Consider the following 21,609-nt stretch of genomic DNA (forward strand, 5'->3'; position numbering starts at 1 on the left):
TTGGTGTAGTCTTGGAAATGTTGCTTGTGTGGTGTCGCATGGAATGAAGCCCCAGAATCTACTATCCAGGAATTAGACACATTGTCTAATGAGAGAATTAGAGCATCTTGCTCTACTTTACCTGCCACACTGGCCTCCGATGTTGGCTTGTTGTCTTGAGACTCTGTCTCCTTCTTCTTCTTGGACCAGCAATCCTTCTTAACGTGGCCCTTCTTGCCGCAGTTCCAACATTCAAGAACTGACTTTGTGCATGACTTGCTCCGCCTTGAGCGATCACGACCCTTTTGGTTTTTGAACCTCTCCTTAAGCCTTCCTCTTGTTTCCACTGATAGTGCAACACATGATGATTCTCCTGTGCTTCTCCTTCGCATTTCCTCGCTTAGGAGAACACCCACAACATCATCAAACTTAAGAGTATTTGAGCCAGAGATAGAATTACTTACAGCCATCACAAGGCTGTCCCAACTATCCGGTAGAGATGATAGTATAAGGAGAGCTCGCACTTCGTCATCGAAATTGATTTTCACTGATCGAAGTTGACTTATGTTTGTGTTAAAGTCATTTAGGTGTTCTGCAACTGAACCATTCTCTGCCATCTTTAGATTGAACAAGCGCTTCATAAGAAATACCTTATTGGATGCCGGTGGTTTCTCGTAGAAGTCGTCAAGTGACTTCATCAAGTACTCCGTGGTCTTCATCTCCGAAACATTGAAGGCCACCGTTGACGCCAAGCTTAACCGGATTGTTCCCAGTGCCTTTCGATCAAGGACAATCCATGCTTCATCTGCCATTGTTGCGGGCTTCTTCGCAAGACCGCCTAGTGGCAAATAGAGGTCCTTCTGGTAGAGATAGTCTTCAATTTGCATCTTCCAATGTTGGTAGTTTTTGCGGTTGAACTTCTCAATCTTGAGCTTCCCTTCCTCCGCCATAACTCCCACTCAATTCAAGGAATCCTTTCCTTGCGATAATTTAGCTACGAGCAAACCTTGCTCTGATACCAGTTGTTAGGAAATAAGACGTAGTTAAATAGATAATTGAGTAGATTACTTAATGGAGAGAGACAGATTTATATACACGAGATTATAGAGTAGAGAGAGAGAGAGAGAGAGTACACACGATATACGTGGTTCACCCAATGTGGGCTACGTCCACGGGAAAGCAGCCACTCAATGGCTTTAGTACTTCAAAACAAGAAGTAGTTTACAAAGGGATTATACCCTTAATCGAGCTCCCGCCTTGCTTCACTCTCACCACCTCACACTCACCTTGTTGCATCAACTTCACACTATGAAATGTGTGTAGAAATGGCCTCCTTTTATAGGCCAAAAGGGCTGCCCTCTCTTATGAGAGACAGCCATGTGTAGCCGCCCTTGTGCGAATAAGTCCAAATCGGACCCTCCAATCCGCCCATGTGTGGCCGCCCTTGAGAAGACAAGTCCGCTTTTGAATTCGGCCACCGGCCACCGGCCATTGACTTCCGACCACCGGCCACCCGACCGGTTGTTTTCCGACCACTTTCCGGCCGCCGTCCGGCCATAATATTCCGGCGAAAAAAAAAGTCTCAGGGGCCTCCGCCCCTGAGGCCTTTAAAGTTGCCCCTGATTCTTGTCCGTGAAAATTTTGGTTTCCGGTGAGTGATTTTCCTTCACGCACGATGGCTTCTCCTCATAATGAGGGCCTTACAAATGTGCGCTTTTACCACAGAAAATTACAAGGGTAAATCAGGCTCCATACTTAACATGATCTTCGTTGTCTTCACCATCACTTTCATAAGAGGAAAAGGATGAAGAAGATGGAGAAGAGGGTGTCCTCTTTCTCGCCTTTTTCTTCTCTTGCTTTTTATCATCCCTCTTTGAATTATGGCATGGAGAAGAGTGTGATGGTCTTCTCCGCTTTGGTGGTGATGGAGATCGTTTAGCCCGCCGTCTTCGTGGAGCCATCTCCGTCGAGGTGGCGGGAGACTCGCTTCTTTCTCGTTCCTTCGGTGGAGGCTCTTGAGTTCTCCTTTGGGAAGGAGATGCATCATCAAGAAGTAAATTCTTGAGCCCTTCATATGGATTCTCTTCTTCTTCCCGAATCGGAGAGAGACCTCTTTTGGGAGTCTCACAAGGAGGCTTCCTAGGTGTTCTCTCGTCATGGTGATGAGCTTGGAGAATCCCGTGAGCACGGAGCTGCCGTTGCACTTCACTTTGGAGAGATGGATTGCCCATGGCTTGTTGAAGCCTAGAAACAAGATAGTTAACAAGCATTGAAGCATCATTAGTATCTTGCTCATGAGCAATCAAAGTTATCAACATTAATTTCACTCTCTTTACTATTGTCAGCCATTCTAACAACTTTTAGGTGTAAACTTTTTAGGTGTATTTTGGCACTTCAAGCCCTAGTTGCTACTCCTCTTTACCCCTTTAGAAAAAGCACTCAAGCTACTGTACCCGCGGCTCGAATACCATTAATTGCAAGGAATAGAAGAGAGGGTCTTTCGACACCAAAACAACACCGGCTCGTGTCAAGCTTCTAATAGCTCAATAGTGGTTAAGCCATAGGCAAGCCCCGTAGGACTCCACTATTAAGACCATAGCTCTCGACGGTGATGCCCCGTTAACTGCACGAAGGTAGGCGCACTGCAAGGCTGAAAAATCCCTATTCTACTTACTCACAGGCAATTAATAATACCAACCATTTGTAGCTAGCTTGAGGACCTCCCTTCTTGAGCAAGAAAAGAGAAACCTTGTGCTCTGATACCAATGTAACATTTAATGGCCTAATAACTTGTGTGTAGCGGAAATGAGCATGAACATAGTGGGCATTTCATGAGAATAGATTCCTGATGAGAATTACAAGAGTGCTTGGGTGGAGAGAGCAACAAAAAGCATAACACCTAGTTAGATAGCATCGACAATACTTTCAAAAGAGAGAGAAATTAAACTAATGACAACAGTTGAGGACCGGATTTGCATGGAGCCGGTCTCCCCTCCAAAAGGCTTTGTATTATGGTTTCTCCCATCAAGAGAGACATTGTACAATACAATTCTTTGTGTTCCTTCAAGACTAGCTAGTGCAATGAAAAGCTTCATGCACTAAGCAAAACACTTAGCAAACACAACTTGAATTATCCCCGTTCTCAGACCCAAGACCTCACACACCTTCGAAGATGGTGAGAGCTAGCAGGGTATGAGAGTAGATTGAGAGAAAGAAGGAGTATCGTACGAGAAAGATGTACATCTCCTCACATAATCACTCATATTAGCATAGCTTAGCTTAGTAATTAGCTTGGTAGAGGAGATGAGCATGCATTGAAGCTTAGCTCTTGGTTGGATTTGCATCCACATGCCAAGAGTGTGTTGATGTAGGCTTCTATCTCACAAGCTTGGAGTAGGTGATGAGCTCTCCATTAAAGCTTGGGAAGAGATAGTCTTCTCTTTCTTCACACATGAGATTGTGTGAGTGTGTGTGTGATAATGCCTTGCAAAAATCAGCCCCCTCTCTCTCTTGGGCGAGCCCTCTTGCAATTTGCTCTTGCTGAGCCCTCATTGGCTCTCCCCAAGTCAAGCCAATGACTATTAAGCAGCATAAGTGATAGCCTTCTGACTGTGTCCCCCTTTCCCCTTTTGTGAGAGCTTTAGGTAATTAAATAATTAAACTAAACTCTCATTGGACCCCTTTGCCTCCTGGCCAATAGGAATCAGACAAGCCATTGGGCTCCTGAATGCTCATTGGACCCCTTGTGAGACTGCCCAATAGTCTTCTAGGAGGCTTAATTCTCATTTGGTTTCTTTTATTGAATGTTTTTAAATTAATTAAACTAGATTTACTCTAGCTTAATTCTCATTGGTCCACTTCAAGGGTCATCCAATAGAAACTGGGCACACCTTATGGGCATCTGGCCTAGGGAGCTGACATGTGTCCCTCATTCCCTTTGTGTAAAGGGAGCTTGTGTGCGTGTGTGGCTTTCTCTCTCATCCCCTAGAAGAAGGGCTCGCCCCCTCCCATGTAGGGATATGTGTTGACTTTGGAGAGCACACAAAACATCCAATTCCCCCTAAGCTTTAACCCTTTGGACACAACCTTTGAATTTTGGAACCTTAGCATTTTGGAAGTCTTAATGGGCTGAACCTTAGGGTCTTTTGAGCCCATTGTTGCACATGGCTCTTTTGTAGATGCCCCCCCCATTGGACCCCTATTTTCCCTCCTTTGGATCCCTACTGTGGCCGGTCTGCTAGCTTAACCAATATTCTAGCCTTTTCTCCCCTGGCACTTCCCCACATTAAATGATCAGTTTAATATGAGAAAATCATTTAGGAGAATTAGATATTGATTATTATGACTCTCTCTCTCTCTCTCTCTCTCTCTCTCTCTCTCAAACACACACATACAACAACGTTGTCGCATGGGAGTACACCCCCCCCGCCTCCCCCCCCCCCCCCCCCCCCCCCCCTCTCTCTCTCTCTCTCTCTCTCACACACACACACACACACACACACACAAGTGACGTTGCAGTGGAGTCAGCCTCGGCCCTGTATAAGGTCTGTGTGTTTGTGTGTGTGTGCTATCGAGCGAGCAAAATGACGCTATCAAGTGGAAAAAATGGCACTATTTCTTGCTAAATTTTGTTGGGCGCACGAGTATTGGGGGGGACAAGTGCACGACGCATGGCACATCATATTAAAGAAATAGAATAGATGTATAGCATGAACTCATGGTTCATGAGCGTTTCATTTTAGTAGAGACATTGAAAGTTGTCTCGCGATCGTTTGTGCACTCTATTTTCACTCTCTACTATTCTCCCTCTCTCTCTTCTCTTTCTTTCTGTGCCAGAATGAAATATATTTACTTTCACTTGGTCGCTTCTGGGTCCGCTTTCATTCATCCACACGCAGTGGTAACCTTGAATGCTAAGATGTGTTAGTGTGGTTTGGCTCATGGTTTAAACTCTATGTTATGGGGGGTGAAAATTCCCTCCTCTATCTTTTGGTTTTAAACTCTAATGTAATATAAATTGTGTCCTAATTAAAAATGTTAAATTCAATATTTCTTGCATAAACCAGAGGGGAGGTATCTCTCACAAAAACGAAGCATAGACTACACCATAATCCCTGAGAGTAATAAAAGCGCGTCAAGGTATACTTATAGGCTCGTCTGTCCTATGTGCCCTGCCGAACGAAAGCTGCGCGTGTGCCCACTCATCTCTCTAATAAGTATGGGAAGCTGGGCAGAACGGTGGTGGGGGGATTTGATGTGTAGCAGAGTTCGAACTATCTCTTTGGAGGTGGGGCGTTGTTTGGGAGCCTGAGCAGTGCAGGAAAGTGCCAGCTCCATCAAGTCAAACGCCTCTTTTTGCTTGTTGCCGGCCTCCACGCCCAGGCGCAAGGTGGGGTTCAGGGCAACCAGGTATTTGTCCGGCCACAATCGTTTCACCCAGTTGGGCATCTCTATGCCTTGCTCGTAGAACACCTCACTCGTTGGCTGCCTCCCTGTCAGCATGCACAATAGCACCATACCATAGCTGTAAATGTCGCCCTTCACTGAATTGTGAGTCAGTTCTGCGCATTCTGCAACAGGACATGATGCGGTATATTAATGTTTCGCCCTTTCACATGTTAAGCAAAGTGCATTACTTGAGGATGATTAAGGCCATTACTATGGTGCTAGAGCAGGAATGACGCCCCACACCTGGTGCGACCATGTGCGCATGATGGATGTGGTTACTTAATGCAGATTTTGAAACTTGCCTGAAGATGGCATGCACAGATCATTGAGGAACATCCAGTCATTTAATGCGAGTTCTGAAGAAGAGTGGATGAAAGCCGTGATGCCAGAGAGCTACATTATGGACCCTGAACACAGTGCCAGGTATATGTGCATGCATTTAAAGCAGCCAAGACATTCAATGAGCCGATGAAACATGCTGATAAATTGTGGAGAGAGAGAGATTAAGACCTGGAGCAATGTAGCCAATAGATCCTCTGAAGTAGGATGCTGAATAGGAATTGTTGCCAGGGCTCAGGATCCGTGCTATACCAAAATCGGAGACATGTGCTGTATACACCTCGTCGAGCAAGATGTTGCTTGGTTTCAAATCGCAGTGGATTATGGATGGGTCACACTCATGGTGCAAATACACCAATGCTTGTGCCACATCTAATGCTATGTCCATGAGCCTCCTCCACTTCAGTTGGTATCTGTCATTTTCAAAGAGCAGCTTTTCAAGGCTTCCATTGGGCATGTACTCCAGCACTAAAGCTTTCATCTTGAGGTTGCAGCAGGTGCTCAATATACGCACAAGATTTCTGTGTCTCATCTTGCCAAGTGTGTTGCATTCTTTGTGGAAGAAGTAGTCAGCTTTGTCAAGTTTATCCTCCCAGTTGAATTTCTTCACAGCCACCACTAGCCCCTCCCTGAGAGTAGCCTTGTAAACTTTGCTGGTTCCACCACTCCCTATCAGGTTTATATCAGCAAATCCCCCTGTGGCAACATCAAGCTCCTCAGCTGTGACTCTCAATGAAGATACGGTCTTACTTGAATCTAACCATAAGCATCAGAGCATTAGGATCTCGTAGAATGACCATGCTATTGAGCTAGGGAACCCAATTTCAAAGTAGATACCTTGGTGGAGTCTGCGCTTCTTGTGCGCTAGTGACCGATGCCTCCTGTACCATAGAAAAAGGCCACATGCAATAATCAGGACACCCACTATGCCACAAGCGAGCAAGAAAATGGTTGACCTTGGAACCCTCTTCCGAGTTGGTTTGTCAAGCTCCGAGCATAGAGCAACGAGTGGTGGGCCACAAAGCTCGGCATTGTCAGCAAATGAGCTAGCAGTAACGTTGAGTTGCAAGAGATTAACAGGTATCTGCCCTGTCAAGAGGTTTGTGGAGAGATCAAGTGACACAAGGCTCATGAGCTCGCCCAACTCCTTTGGTATTTGCCCTTGTAGTTTGTTGTGTGAGAGGTTCAAAGTCATAAGTTCGACACATTTTACAAGTGTAGGTGGAATTATACCAGAGAGCTTGTTGGATGAAAAATCAAGAACTTGAATATGTTGCAAATTGCCAAATTCATCGGGGATGGTTCCAGTCAGCAAGTTATGAGATAGCACAAGGCTAGAATGTAAGGAAGAAAGGGTAAACAAGGATAGTGGGATGAGGCCTGAGAAGTTGTTATGTGACAAATCTAAGTCTTCTAAGATACTGCACTTACCAAGACTATCAGGAATGCTTCCTTGTAATTCATTTCCCTGCAAATGGAGGTAGCGCAGAAAGGAAAGCTTACCAAGCTGCGGTGGCAGAGGGCCATGCAGCATGTTCTCTTCAAGGTCCAGTTCTGACAAAGCGACACAATTGCCAAGTTCGGCAGGGATGGGCCCATTGAGATGATTCCCTTGGAGGTTGAGGCGTTGGAGGTTAACCAGTCTCCCAAACACACTGGGTATCGATCCAGAGATTTTATTATGTGCCATGTACATTGTGCAGATTGCAGTGGCATTGGCAAATGTCTCTGGCAAATGCCCAGTTAAGTGATTCACAGATAGGTTTAGCAGATATAAATTGGGAAACCGTGCAATAAATGAAGGCAATGGACCATTAAGCTGGTTAACATTGAGCTCAAGGGAGCGAAATTTAGTGCAATTAGCCAAAGATAGAGGTATTGTGCCAGAGAGGTTGTTAAAAATCATAGAAAGAACCTTGAGACCTGCGAGGAATCCGAGACCCCATGGAATGCTACCAGTGAAGGCGTTATAACCCAAGTCTAGTGTGGAGAGAGCAGAAAGGTTTGAGAAGCTCTCAGGTATATTTCCAGTGAGGTTGTTGTAATTGAGGAACAACTCTTGCAGGAAGACTAGTTTTCCCAGGGAAGGGGGCACACCACCACTCAGGTAGTTCTTTGTCAAGTACAGTTGCTCTAGATTGGTTAAGTCGGAGAGTTCTTTGGGGATGGACCCTTGCAGCTTGTTGCCATTAAGATACAAGAGTTGCAGTCCGGAGCAGTTACCAAGCGCAGAGGGCAGAAACCCACTGAGCGAATTGTCATGTAGATTCAACAAGGCATTGTCCTCGGGTGGAGCATTTGCCGGGAGTGCAAAAGGTATGTTACTTATCTGATGAGGAATATCACCTGTAAGAGCATTCATTTGACAAGTCCAGTGAAAATAAGCTGGAGCAGTTGCCCAGCTCAGCAGGAATGGAGCCTATCAAGTTGTTGGAGTAGAGAGCAAGGTATTTGAGCTCTGGTAGGTTTCTGAGCGCAGCAGGGATGCTTTCCGAGAGAGTGTTGTCGGAGAGGCTAAGGTCTTGGAGCTGAGTGCAATTGGCAAGCTGAGAAGGAATGGCTCCAGAGAGGCGGTTGTGGAAGAGTTCAAGTTGTTGCAGTTGTACAAGAGAGGAAAGAGAGGGGGGGATGCTACTGAGGAGGTTGTTGTGGGAAAGGTCAAGGGCTTGGAGCTGAGTGCAATTGGCAAGCTCAGAAGGGATAGATCCAGAGAGATTATTTTGGGAGAGGTAGAGGATTTGTAGGCGATGCGGGAAGGGAGGGATGGGCCCAGAGATGGCATTCTGGGAGAGGTCGAGGAAGCTCAGAAAAGTGAGGTTGGAGAGAGAAGAGGAGATGGTACCCTGCAAGCCGAAGCCAGAGAGAGAGATGCCCACCACGCGGTCTTGCCCCCTGTGATCGCACGACACCCCCTCCCACTTGCAGTAATGTGCAGAGTTGTTCACTTCCCAGCTTTCCAGCAGGTTGTTCCCGCCTTCTATTTGCCATTTGAACTCCATCAATGCTGTTATGGTCCGCTCTTGAGTGATGGCTTGCAAATGGGGAACCAACAGCATCCACCATAGTAAGACGACAACCATATTGTGTGTGAGAGAGAGAGAGAGAGAGAGAGAGAGAGAGAGAAAAGGAGAGAGAGGATGCCTCTTATAGAGGATTTGTGATTAGTGGCCCCTTGCACTCGAGGGAGATTCAAACATCAAAGTTAGTTGAAGCATGATCGACTACCTCTTTATATAGACCTTAATTCAAGATATTTTGGAAGAACTTTAAGTTGTGGAGACCATACTACCTTCAATAGATATAGTGCAAGTATACTTTAAAGAGAAGAAAACACTAAAGGGAAAATAAGCAAAAGATAAACACATGTATCGATGTGCACTCCACCATCTCTTTATATGGACACAAAAAATCTTTTGACTTTTCATTTTCATGGGTCTTTTCATTTTCTAAACTCACCCTTTAGGTATGCACTTAAGATGTTTTGAAAGGCTTTTTATTTTTCCAAGATTGGGGAGACCTAGCCCGAGGTAATGGAGAGTTGGCGTAAAACTAATTTGTCTGACAAATATTATTGAAATGGGTAGTCTATAGCATTGAAGAAACATGTGTGTCCAAAAGGAACAGTAGAGAAATTGCTTGGTGTTACAGTCCCACAAAAGCCTAATGGAAACATGAATAATGAGCTCCATGAATACAAATTTTCTATAATCTAAGAGCACTCTCATTAGTGGGGGAAGATCGAACCGTTTTTTGAACAAATCAATAGAAGGTCAACCAATCATTATGTCATAGTCCCACGTTTTCTTTGCCACTAGTAAGAAGTTTGTATTTGTAACTCCTCTTTTTTTTCACCCATTGAGTTCTTTTCCTTGCATTTCAAAAAAGTGTTTTATGAGGCCCATGGATTCTCAAAAGGATTCTCAAAGTACATTCATAAGGATTCTCAAAGTTGGAAATCTATTTTCCCACTAGGAGGGGCCAAGGGTACATGTTATTGAAAAGACAAATCACTGAGAATCTAAGTTATTCTCTCTCTCTCTCTCTCTCTCAAAATGGGCAAAGGCAATGAACATTAATGCATTTACTATCAAGTTGAAATATACGATGTATCAAGTTGAAATATACGATGATTGGAGTTGTCTTGATTTAAATAAAGTGTCCTAACATAATCCTTTGGTGAGATACAACCTTATACAATCTTGCCAAGTGTGTTGCATTCTTTATGGAAGAAGTAGTCAGCTTTGTCAAGGTTATCCTCCTAGTTGAATTTCTTCACAGCCACCACTAGCCCCTCCTTGAGAGTAGCCTTGTAAACTTTGCTGGTTCCACCACTCCCTATCAGGTTTATATCAGAAAATCCCCCTGTGGCAACATCAAGCTCCTCAGCTGTGACTCTCAATGAAGATGCGGTCTTACTTGAATCTAACCATAAGCATCAGAGCATTAGAATCTCGTAGAATGACCATGCTCTTGAGCTAGGGAACCCAATTTCAAAGTAGATACCTTGGTGGAGTCTACGCTTCTTGTGCGCTAGTGACCGATGCCTCCTGCACCATAGAAAAAGGCCACATGCAATAATCAGGGCACCCACTATGCCACAAGCGAGGAAGAAAATGGTTGACCTTGGAACCTTCTTTCGAGTTGGCTCCGGGCATAGAGCAACGAGTGGAGGGCCACAAAGCCCGGCATTGTCAGCAAATGAGCTAGCAGTAATGTTGAGTTGCAAGAGATTAGCAGGTATCTGCCCTGTCAAGAGGTTTGTGGAGAGATCAAGTGACACAAGGCTCATGAGCTCGCCCAACTCCTTTGGTATTTGCCCTTGTAGTTTGTTGTGTGAGAAATTCAATGTCGTAAGTTCCAACACATTTTACAAGTGTAGGTGGAATCGTACCAGAGAGCTTGTTGGATGAAAAATCAAGAACTTGAATATGTTGCAAATTGCCAAATTCATTGGGGATGGCTGCAGTCAGTAAGTTATGAGAAGTTATGGCTAGAATATAAGGAAGAAAGGGTAAACAAGGATAGCGGGATGAGGCCTGAGAAGTTGTTATGTGACAAATGCTTCCCTGTAATTCATTTTGCCCCGGCTCATCAATTACAATGTTTATCTAGAAAGTGGGAGTTACATTATTCCCGATTCATCAAAATAATAAGTGTTTTTACAATGAAACCTCCGAAAAATGATATTCGAGTTATCCGAGTTAGCCTGCTGCTAACACTTCCTCCACTTGGTCGGTTCTAAGTCCAAGTTCACTCACACACATTCAAGGGTAGCACTAGATGCTTACCTCTGGGTTCACTTTGATATAATATAAATTTTGTACCAATGAAATATGCTAAATTGTCTATTTCTTGACCCTTGGGCAGGGAATTTCACATCTGGTATCAAAGCCAAAAGTTAAAGTGATGACTTAAAGATTGATACTAGTAGAGTTACTTATGCATCATGCACACATTCATGAATGTTGTTTGATTTGTAAGAGCTATACATATGGTTTATGGTTCATGATAAGGGTAAGAGTTGCATAAAGAGGAATCATGTTTATGTTGATATGCATCGTCACTGGGGCTAACTAGCAATCCACACTAAACAACAACGAAGAGGAGGTCTAGAGGTCAACTCAATTTGTGTTAATGTAGGAGGGGTTGATTAAGATAGAACTTTTAGCTAGACCTACACTACTCAAATCATGTATGAGGAGTTTGATTTGGCTCTTGTTGTGGCTTGAGAAGAGATGTGGCACTTAAATTTGTTTGTTTGGTGTTGATATCTTACCATTGGCAAGTAATTGGAATCCTTTTAGAGATTGGGCTCACAAAGGGAGGCAAAGCAACTTGGCTCACAGTGTGGCATGGGAGGCATGTGTTTTGGCTTGCTCCAACAAAGTGACATTCTCTATATGTTGTAGGAGCAGGTGGATGGGTGGACCGGTATTGATTTTGGATTTAAGGTTATGACTAGTATTTGACTCGTGCATTGCTGCTACAGCTAGAAAAAGAATGGTCTTTACTTTTGATTACTATCTCCCCTTGAAGACACAAAAAAATCAATGCTTTTGTTCTACATGCTTACAATCCACTTCATATCAAAAAAATTAGATCCTCACAAATAATATCGAGGTGCATGAGGATTTAAATCTCCCTTTGATTCCAAGATTGAGATCTTTTCTCACACTTTACTTATGATTGCTAGCCTCAACTTAATAGACTTAAGAGTGTTCTACTTCTACTTTGTGTGTGCATGTGTGTGTGTGTGTGTGTGTGTGTGTGTGTGTGTGTGTGTGTGTGTGTGTGTGTGTGTGTGTGTGTGTGTGTGTGTGTGTGTGAGAGAGAGAGAGAGAGAGAGAGAGAGAGAGAGAGAGAGAGTTCTCCTTTGTATTTCTTGGCTTAGCAATGCTAGTCAGTATGGTGTGAGGAGATGAGGGTCCTGAGGAGATGAGGGTCCAAAAATATCAACATAGTCATAAGCCTTCACTTGGAAATGCAATTAGCTCTAGTGTTGGCTTGAACATCTGAAATTCAATTAAACCCCGCATATTTTATTCTCCTTCCTACTTGCTTGGATCCCTACATCTTTCTTGTGGATGCAGTAGTAGTGTGCAACATCACCTACTTGCTTGGATCCCTACATCTTTCTTGTGGATGCAGTAGTAGTGTGCAACATCACCTAGTCTCTAGTAGACACTTGAGAAGATGTCTCCCCCCCGTGATCTAGTTAGTGTTGGGAAAATGGCTTACAAGTCTAGTATTACAAAGGGGTAAGTGAGCAAGGTTTTAAAACATGAGAACCTATAATCGCTAGCATAATGATAGAGCCTCACATGCTTAATACTTGAGTTCGCTCTCTCCAATGTAATCACATTTCTTTCAAGTGCACAAGAATGTTGACTATGACATGGCTTCCACATTGGCAATGCAATTGACTCTACATATGGCCAATTAGATATAATACAATTGATATGATCACCTTATCTACAAAGAGTAAAAGAGGTCATTAATGTAAGCATAGAGCTTTAAGCTCCCAAGGGTTGAGTTGGATTTAATGTGATTGGCCTCACCATGTAGGGTGTTGTCTATATTCTCCACTTCCTAGATGTGTAACATGGGGACACCTATTATCTAGTCACAACAATGCAAATGCACGTAAGTTCTATAGGGTTGAGTTGGCTTTAATGTGATTGGCCTCACCATGTAGGGTGTTGTCGAGATTCTCCACTTCCTAGGTGTGTAACATGGGGACACCTATTATCTAGTCAAGGGTTGAGTTGGCTTTAATGTGATTGGCCTCACCATGCAGGGTGTTGGCTAGATTCTCCACTTCCTAGGTGTGTAACATGGGGACACCTAATATCTAGTCACAACAAGGGTTGAGTTGGCTTTAATGTGATTGGCTTTAAGCTCCCAAGGGTTGATTTGTGTTTAATGTGATTGGCCTCACCATGTAGGGTGTTGTCTAGATTCTCCACTTCCTAGGTGTGTAACATGGGGACACCTATTCTCTAGTCACAACAATGCAAATGCACATAAGTTCTATAGGGGGCATGTAGTTTATTGATGTATATATATTGTAAGCCCTTAAAACCTGACAACAACAAAGGAAAAACAAGGTTTCTTAGTTATATATATATAATTGTTTGGGCATTACGCTAAATTGAAGGGTGCATCGCAAAATGGAATTTGTCACCACTAAGCATTCTCTCTCTCTCTTTCTCTGTGTGTGTGTGTGTGTGTGTGTGTGTGTGTGTGTGTAAGGCAGAGGGGACTAGAACATGCTAATATCCACCTAGCCATGCTCTATATAGGCCCTTGGCCTGCTAATCATAGAGACCCCCTTGATTGCATGTCCATCCTGGCCCTTGGCCCTACCCGGTCCTACCCTTGGCACGACATTACTCCCCCCTTCAAGAATCGTTTTCATCTCGAAAACAAGAGTGGTGATACACTAATGTTTTCCATAGTGCCATCCTTCATGGATCCAGCTGGTTGCTTGACTGAAACACAGTTCAGTAGGAGGTTCAATGAAACCAAGAGTAACATCTTGATTTTTCACATTGTTATCCATTTGCAACCATCTTGGGTTACCGGATCCAATCCTACATACTGTGTAGACTCCATTTAGAACGCACATGAGCATGCTAAACAAGTTATCACAACAAAGATGTACCCAAAAGAGTACCTCTTTTGACGTAATTTATCAGCAAAATATAAGTCCTTGATTTGTTCTCAATTTTCTTTAGTAACTCCACCATAACGAGGGTTCAAGGTTAAGAACCTGAATTATACATATAGAGACTAAACCTAGTCGCAAATATGCTTCAACTTATGGTAAGCAAACTCCAACTAGAGCAATAAATGCTTACTAATTGGATTGCTTGGTGCCAACATACGCACTTTGCATATCCTTTAGCACAACATTACACTTTGTAATCTACCTATTCTACTTATCCCCTTGGATACTGACAGTAGTGAGGTGTGTGGGATTCCCCACGGTTTACAAAAAGTCTTCCAAATGAGTGGTAGATGGGGATCACAATGCTGTACAACATTGCTAAGAAAATAACAATGTCGTAAATAATCATCCTGGTAAGGTGAAAGATCCACAAGCACCCAAACCGAGCCATGACCTCTATTGGTGATTGGTAGATCCAAAAGTAATCTCATAGAGATACTGCACATAGAGTGCAAAATGCTTTATAAGCAACTACTGTGATGAATATGCATGCCGCTCCAAATAATCCTTTGCTAAACATTAGGGCCCATAACACCCAATGTGCATGCATTTAGCAAAAACAAATCTGAACCTGCATATCCATGATCATACGTGACAATACTTATGGAGAATGTGATGCTTCTAGCACACATTAAAGAGTAGTGTAACTAGTTTTGACAAGAAACTAAATACTTTCTGGTGCAATCATCTGCAAGCCTTGCTGAAACGTTTGAACCATAATAGAAGGTGAAACATTAATCAATTCTGGGTACAAATAGTGAAATCTTTTCATTAACAACTCATAGATTTGCTATCTGCATAAACAACCATCCATCAATGTTGTTTAGCCGCACTTGTAACCTTAACAAGTCGTTCTGCGTATCAAACAATTTTTGGCCACTGAAATTGTTCATGATAAGATGTGCTGAAAATGTTCTAGAAAATGGATTTGACCAACACCTAGGGACATCATTGCGACACATAATTGAAGTAGCAGTGCCAGTGTCAATCCCAGAGACTCCTATTCTCCACATGTGGAAGATGTCTCATGTAAGGATGTTTGAAAAAAGAACATCCTTCAAGTACGAGATGCAGTTGGGTGTGGAGGTAACTGCAAACACTCTACGATGTGAGTGAGAGGGATCCTCATTATCCTTACTCCACACTGTCTAAACCAAACTCCTTGAGTTCCTAGACCATGTTGTATCCCATGTGACAATATGTGCCAAGTCAAAACCTACAAGTGGGTTCATAACTGTGTAATGAAAAAATTGATTTTGGACATGACAACCCAAATTTCTTGGCTCTTACATGACCTTGTCATCTTGCTGAAGAGCAAAAAATGGATGAAAACATAGAAGTTTATGCATTCTACTTGGAAAAGAAAATAGAAACAAAACCAAATCAAATGTGTACCTGGAGGTTGAACCTAGTGTTCACTTATCCGTAGTGAAAGGCACCTGCCCAAATTTCCTGCCTGCAAAAGGCTTAGGAACACTAATTGAAACTTAGTGAAATGTAAGTAGTATTGCACATGTAACCTTGGGTGCTGCCTTTGCAATCCAAACCTCTTGGTTAAAATCGACATTGTCAAACCCCTTGGTTAGACTTTTGCAGGGAAACTACCCAACTAGCCGCCAATCCTTGGCATGTATTCGTGACCCCCCTTGAGTTTGCCCTTGGTACTTTGGAAACTTAAAATTGTCCATACCTCTTGACAATTGGTGAACGTCTTTCCTTGAAAGCGTAAGTGTGAAGGTTGACCATCAATACTTAATAAGTGATTTAGTAATCACGAGACGTGTCTTACCCCAAAACTATACTCCTATAAACACTCTTAGTGCTATAGATAAAATAGGAGATCCACTCAAGTTGGAATCATATTCACTGCTAGATTTTTTTCGGACCCAAAAATCCATAATCTTGGGTTTTTGTGAATAGCCGTGCTATCGTAAATGTTGTGGAGAGTCGTGTTGTCAAAAATGCTGGCTTCATCTATACACCTTGGCAGAGATAAGCCTTTACGAGTTTAAGATGTTCAAAAACTCAACTTGAAATTCACACTTAAAGTGTGTAGTGTTAAAATAATGCCCAAAAAATCGCTAATGGTGGCAAGACTCTGGCTTGTCCATTAGAAGCGATGGGTACTCAAATAAATAGAACTATTTGATCACTGATGGATTACAAACATATGGCTCTTAGCCAATCCTGTTATTGTATTGATATAGAAAGATTTCAATAAAATCACCTTTCCCACATAGAAGTTTTGGGGAGAGCGAGAGAGAGAGAGAGAGAGAGAGAGAGAGAGAGAGAGAGAGAGAGAGAGAGAGAGAGAGAGAGAGAGAGAGAGAGAGAGAGAGAGAGAGAGAGAGAGAGAGAGAGAAAATGTTGAGCTGAGGAAAACCCCTTATTTGAATGTGGTGTATGCCCCTTGCCTATGCTCCAGTGCAGACCATGACTGTGTCATAGCTTATCCTATAAGATTACAACAGTATTCGTGTACAACGCTCTTGTAGAGAGAGATACCATAATTTACATATGGACCCACCTAGCGTACATGTGGTCATGACTACACCAGAGTGACGTAGGTATGGAACTTTGCCTGTGAAGAAACATTTTAAAAAATGCTTGAAACATCCATAACTGAGGTCGTCCTTGACAGAGTAGCTAGTGCTATAGCGGAAACATAAATAACAATGAGATGGAATTATATCAATCTCACTGACATGCCATGCACGTAGAGGTGTAAGCCCTTGGTGACATTAACAACCCTACGGATTGAGTCGATACCAGAAGTGCCTTGCACAATCGTCCTTGGCGACATTGACGGTCCGACAGATTGAGCCGATACCAGAAGTGCCTTGCACAATCGGGCATGGATACATCACAATTTGTCATTTTCATACGTGAAATATCCTTACTTTGCCAAATTCTTGAACTTGTGTTCCAATGCCCTTGATTTGAAGTCAACATCAAGATCTTGGCATGGGTTTGAATCCTTGCGTCTCATAAATGTTGTCAAAGCACTTTGCTTTGTACAATAGACAATCGTCGCCAACGTAAAGTTAAAATGTAGAAAGACAAGAAAACTTGAAATTATCTAACCTGGTTGCCCTGCTGTGTGGCGAGTTGTCGAGTTTTTGAAGCAAAAACTCGCTTAAATCTGGCTCATAGCCATATTTGATGCTCGAATGAGAGAGCGTATGTATCATATACGCCCTCGTGTGATTTAAAAACCTGCATATAGCTTGGCAAGTTTCCCTAAGTTTGTATGCTATTAGCATATTCGAAACTTTGGAAACTGCTATGCCAAATGCTGAAAGGGAAGCCTTCCTTTGCATAAGTACTCATGGAGTTCTGGTGCTCATAGCTAACAAATACTCTTGCCAATTGACAATGGCATAGCAAAAGAAAGTCGACCTTGTCAAGCATTCAAAGATAATTGAATTTGTCGAATTGCACAATGTATTGAAAAATTAAAAAATACTTGCAAGTGATGTACTTCGTACGTGCTTGGCTTGCTTATTGTAGTCTTGAAGATTTTGTAGACAGAGTCTTGCTCCCGTGATGTCTTAGAAAACTCGTCGGATCATGCATGCCGACAATGAGTGGATCATATCCATGTCTGAGTACATCATGGGCAAATGACTCGCCTAGGAGCCATGCCTTGGAAAAATTTCTTGACAGCTTCTTGCAATTATAGTTAATGGTTGGCCTTGCCAAGTTCCTTGACCCTACAAGTCACAGGTTTACCGTTTACGCCACAGGCATTGCCTGTACTTGCATACTACTAAACAATCGTGTCTTCACTTGTTGTTGGGCTATACTCACGCTTTGACATTTGTCCTTGACAAACATCCCTTGGAACAAGCTCCCCTTCCACCATAAGCCATGGTCTTGAAGAGTGCTTTTACGACCATCAAAAACTTCTATATCGAAAAAATCCATCAAATATGAAGCGATTGTCTTGAAGGTCATGGCTTCACATCGTTAGCAATGGTGGATAACCAAAAGTGTGCTTCCCAGCTGGAATCTATTATAGTTGGGTTGAAGGCAACAAATCAATAACCTTTTCATGTCAATGGTTCTCAGGGACCCCTTCCATGCATTGCATAAATCTTGCGGGGGTTCGATACTTGCCCCAACTCTGTCAAAGTTTCTCCAACTCTAGAAAATCCACTCCTCGGACTTGCTAAATTCAAGTCCATGACCATCGTCTTGGCCAAGATTCTTTGCCCTGGCTTTACCTAAAGAAGCCGATGATCCACCACCTGAGATTTTTTTTGCAAATTCACAAATGTCTTTGTAATTTTCAGAGTGTGCAGGAATTCGCTTCATCTCGCCTTGCCAACTGCATGTAATGTCCCTTGGCGCCAACTCATCGCCTCGCCTTGCGAGAGGAGGGCAAATGAGGAGGGGTGTGCCATTACGAGTTTACTCCTTCTGTGGGAAAGGCCCCTAGGGTAGCCTTAGAGCACCCTTAGGGCACCCAAATGTGAAAACAAGCTCCATTCTTCGCATGGTGATGGCGGGTTGACCTTGTACCCTTCTCCTTCCCTCCTCCATAGCTTCTCCCTTCCCCTGAGCTCTGATACCAATAAAAGGTAGAGGGGGCTAGAACATGCTAATCTACACCTAGCCATGCTTTATATAGGCCCTTGGCCTACTAATCATAGAGACTCCCTTGTCTGTGCGTGAAAGCATGTTAACGTGTCACACTTTTTCATGTCCCGGACAATGCTAACTAGCATAATTTTGACATATGCTAACTAGTACAATAACATGAGCTACATCTCCAAGATCTATGACGTATGATGTATTGATAGAAAGCTCTTGAAACAAGGAATCCAAATATACAACCTTCGATTTTTTTTTATATTATTTGTAAAAATTTTACTGGACGCCAAACTTTTTTAAGATGTGCTGACTTCAAAATGCTAACTAGCACAAAAAAGCGCAACACGTTAACATGCTTTCACATGTCCGTCTTGGCCCTTAACCTTGCCCGGTCCTACCCTTCTCTCTCTCTCTCTCTCTCTCTCTCTCTCTCTCTCTCTCTCTCTCTCTCTCTCTCTCTCTCTCCACAATTACAAAAATAATTTTCTTCTCTGATAAAGGGGATCGTCCTCAACCATGCATGCATGAGCCTATCCTGGCCTTATAGCAATCGGCACCAAAGCAATGACCTAGATTAGCTCCCACTCACCATGCATGCATGAGCCTATCCTGGCCTTATAGCAATCGGCACCAAAGCAATGACCTAGATTAGCTCCCACTCATCTTGTTGTTAGATGGGTCATTAAGGCACATGAGAAAAGTCTCTTTGTGTATGCACACTTTGCCGCTGCAAGTTTTAGAGTCTAATCACCAAAAAATACTTAAGTGCTTAGCTTTTGATTGCATTTGAGCTTACTTTCCTCTCGTTTATAGCACAAACTGCCCCTTGTGTACTTTTCTTTCCTTGTGGCTTCCTAGAGTCTTGAAGAATTGAGAGTAGTTGATCAGTTTAACATCCAACATGAAACGTGTTTCATTTGGTCACATGGATCATATTTGGCATACAACATATGACATGTTTTATCTATTCCCTTAGGTCATATTTGATCTTCGAGGAGGATAACTCTCTCTCTCTCTCTCTCTCTCTCTCTCTCTCTCTATCTATCTATCTATCTATCTATCTACGTACTTTTCTTTCCCTGCCGCTTCCTAGAGTCTTCAAGAATTGAGAGTAGTTGATCAGTTTAACATCCAGCATGAAATGTGTGATCATTATATGTGGGAGAATAAATGGGAACAAGGGCTAGAATATAGACATGTGCTTATGGATCTATCTCAACACAGGGCCATAGTCAAAGGGTCCAAATGAGAGACGGTCTGTCAAAGAGCAATGCTAGAATGGAGCTTGAAAGACCTCAGGGTTAAATTCATTAAAGACCTCCAATGGTTAGTATAAAAGTCCTTAGACCTTACGTTAAGCTAGGCCTATGCTTGAGGTGTTTGATGATTAAAATGCTTGAGATTCTTGATAGATAAGGTGCATGCTTAAGCTAGGCATGAGCTTGAAAAGTCAAATCAATCCCTACAAGGAGGGGGAGAGCCCTTGAAGCTAGGGACATGAGTGAGAGAGAGCCCATACTCTTGCTAAGCTTGTGCTTGTTGACTAAGGTGCTCGAGAAGCTTCCCATGCTTGGGGGGGGGGGGGGGGGGGGGGGGGGGGGGGGGGGGTGTGAGTTGCATGAGGAGCTTGAGTCAAAAAGTGCCCTACAAAGGAGGGAGCGAGCCCCAAATCTAGGGAATGATTTGACCAACCCCCCACCCAAAGGACACCCCTTCCTCAAGGGGCACAAAGACACATGCCAAGCTCTCCCTATGCTTAGCCACATGGGATGCATAGATCCTATTGGCTAGGCTAAAGAGGGTTCCAATGAGCATTTAGTTATTTAATTAATTTTCTAAAGAATTTTCCAAGCCCTCTCTCTCAAAGGGGAAAGGAGGACACTTGTCCAAATGCTACCATGGTTGCTTTGATATGCATGTGATTGGCTAGGGGTGCAGGGGTCCAATCAAATGCATGCTTTAGCTACAATGAGGGGTCAACCAAAGAAGGTGGGGGTGTGTTTGGGGGGTATACTCTCTCTCACACGCACTCAGATGCTCATTCTTGCTTGGCAAAGTGCAAGAGCTCCATCTCCTTCTACAAGCTTGTTGAGAAGTTGAGGGCCTACACCAACACTCTTGGCTATGGAATGCAAATCCAACCAAGAGCCATGCTCCAATGCTTAAGCTTGCCATCTTCTTCATCATCATTATTATTCTATGCTATGCAACAAGAGTGATGATAAGCGAGGAACTATCTCTTTCTCGTATGTTACGTCTTCTTCCTCTTCCCTATCCTCATTCTCCGCTAGCTCTCTCCACCTTCGAAGGTGTTTGAGGCCTTGGGATTGAGGCCATGGATGGTTAATGATTTTACAAAGATTATGTTATGCTCGTGATGCATGAAGGTTTCCATATTCATTGCATCACTTAGGCCACAAGGAACACAAAGATTGTATTGTACCAAGTCTCTCTTAATGGGAGAATCTATAATACAAAAGCCTATTGGAGGGGGGACCGACTCCACATAAATCCGGTCCTCAACTGTTGTCATGTTCTCTAATTCTCTCTCTTGCAAAAGTATTGTTCATGCCAAGTTAATTAAGTATAATGGTTACGTTGCTACCGCTGAATAAGTTCACCCTCTATGGTCTCAAAGCAGTCTCATGAAAATGCTCACCTTAATTCTCTTAATTTTGCTATTCTCAAAGTTCGTAGGCCATTTCCATTACAACAAGCCTACAAAATGCGATAAAAGATGATGTGCATGTCTTGATTTTTCGTCGTCTAGGTGCAAATAACCAATCTAGTGGTGAAAATTCAGGCCAGCTAGAATGCATCGTCTTTCCATCCAAGTTAAGTCAGTGTGGGTGTGAGCCAAAATGTCTGCTTATCCCAAGTAATGATCAAGTAATAAGAGTTGGCAGTGACATTATGGACACTTGATTCGCATACCAAGTAGTCCTCACCATTGCTTCATTGAGATTCAACATCCACATACCCAATACTACTGCATGATTTTGAAATGCCAGAGTCAA

At 43.1% G+C, this 21,609-nt stretch overlaps 1 protein-coding gene and 1 pseudogene across 2 annotated transcripts; both read right to left on the reverse strand.

The window, feature by feature from the left end:
- Positions 1-4,486: 4,486 nt before the first annotated feature.
- Positions 4,487-9,117, reverse strand: LOC147453585 (uncharacterized; annotated as a pseudogene). The gene is made up of 3 exons (XR_015188557.1): positions 6,604-9,117; positions 5,938-6,462; positions 4,487-5,549 (listed from the first exon to the last, which is right to left on the reverse strand). The product of XR_015188557.1 is annotated as an uncharacterized LOC147453585 (transcript).
- Positions 9,118-10,024: 907 nt separating this feature from the next.
- On the reverse strand, positions 10,025-10,555 carry LOC147453586 (protein CLAVATA3 INSENSITIVE RECEPTOR KINASE 4-like). Its single transcript, XM_086516937.1, has 2 exons — positions 10,270-10,555; positions 10,025-10,188 (listed from the first exon to the last, which is right to left on the reverse strand). Exons 1-2 carry the CDS (start codon positions 10,553-10,555, stop codon positions 10,025-10,027), a joined length of 450 nt encoding a protein of 149 aa, XP_086373063.1.
- Positions 10,556-21,609: the final 11,054 nt, after the last annotated feature.

Source organism: Adiantum capillus-veneris, chromosome 7, assembly GCF_014529385.1.
Source record: "Adiantum capillus-veneris isolate H3 chromosome 7, ASM1452938v2, whole genome shotgun sequence".
NCBI lineage: Eukaryota > Viridiplantae > Streptophyta > Polypodiopsida > Polypodiales > Pteridaceae > Adiantum > Adiantum capillus-veneris.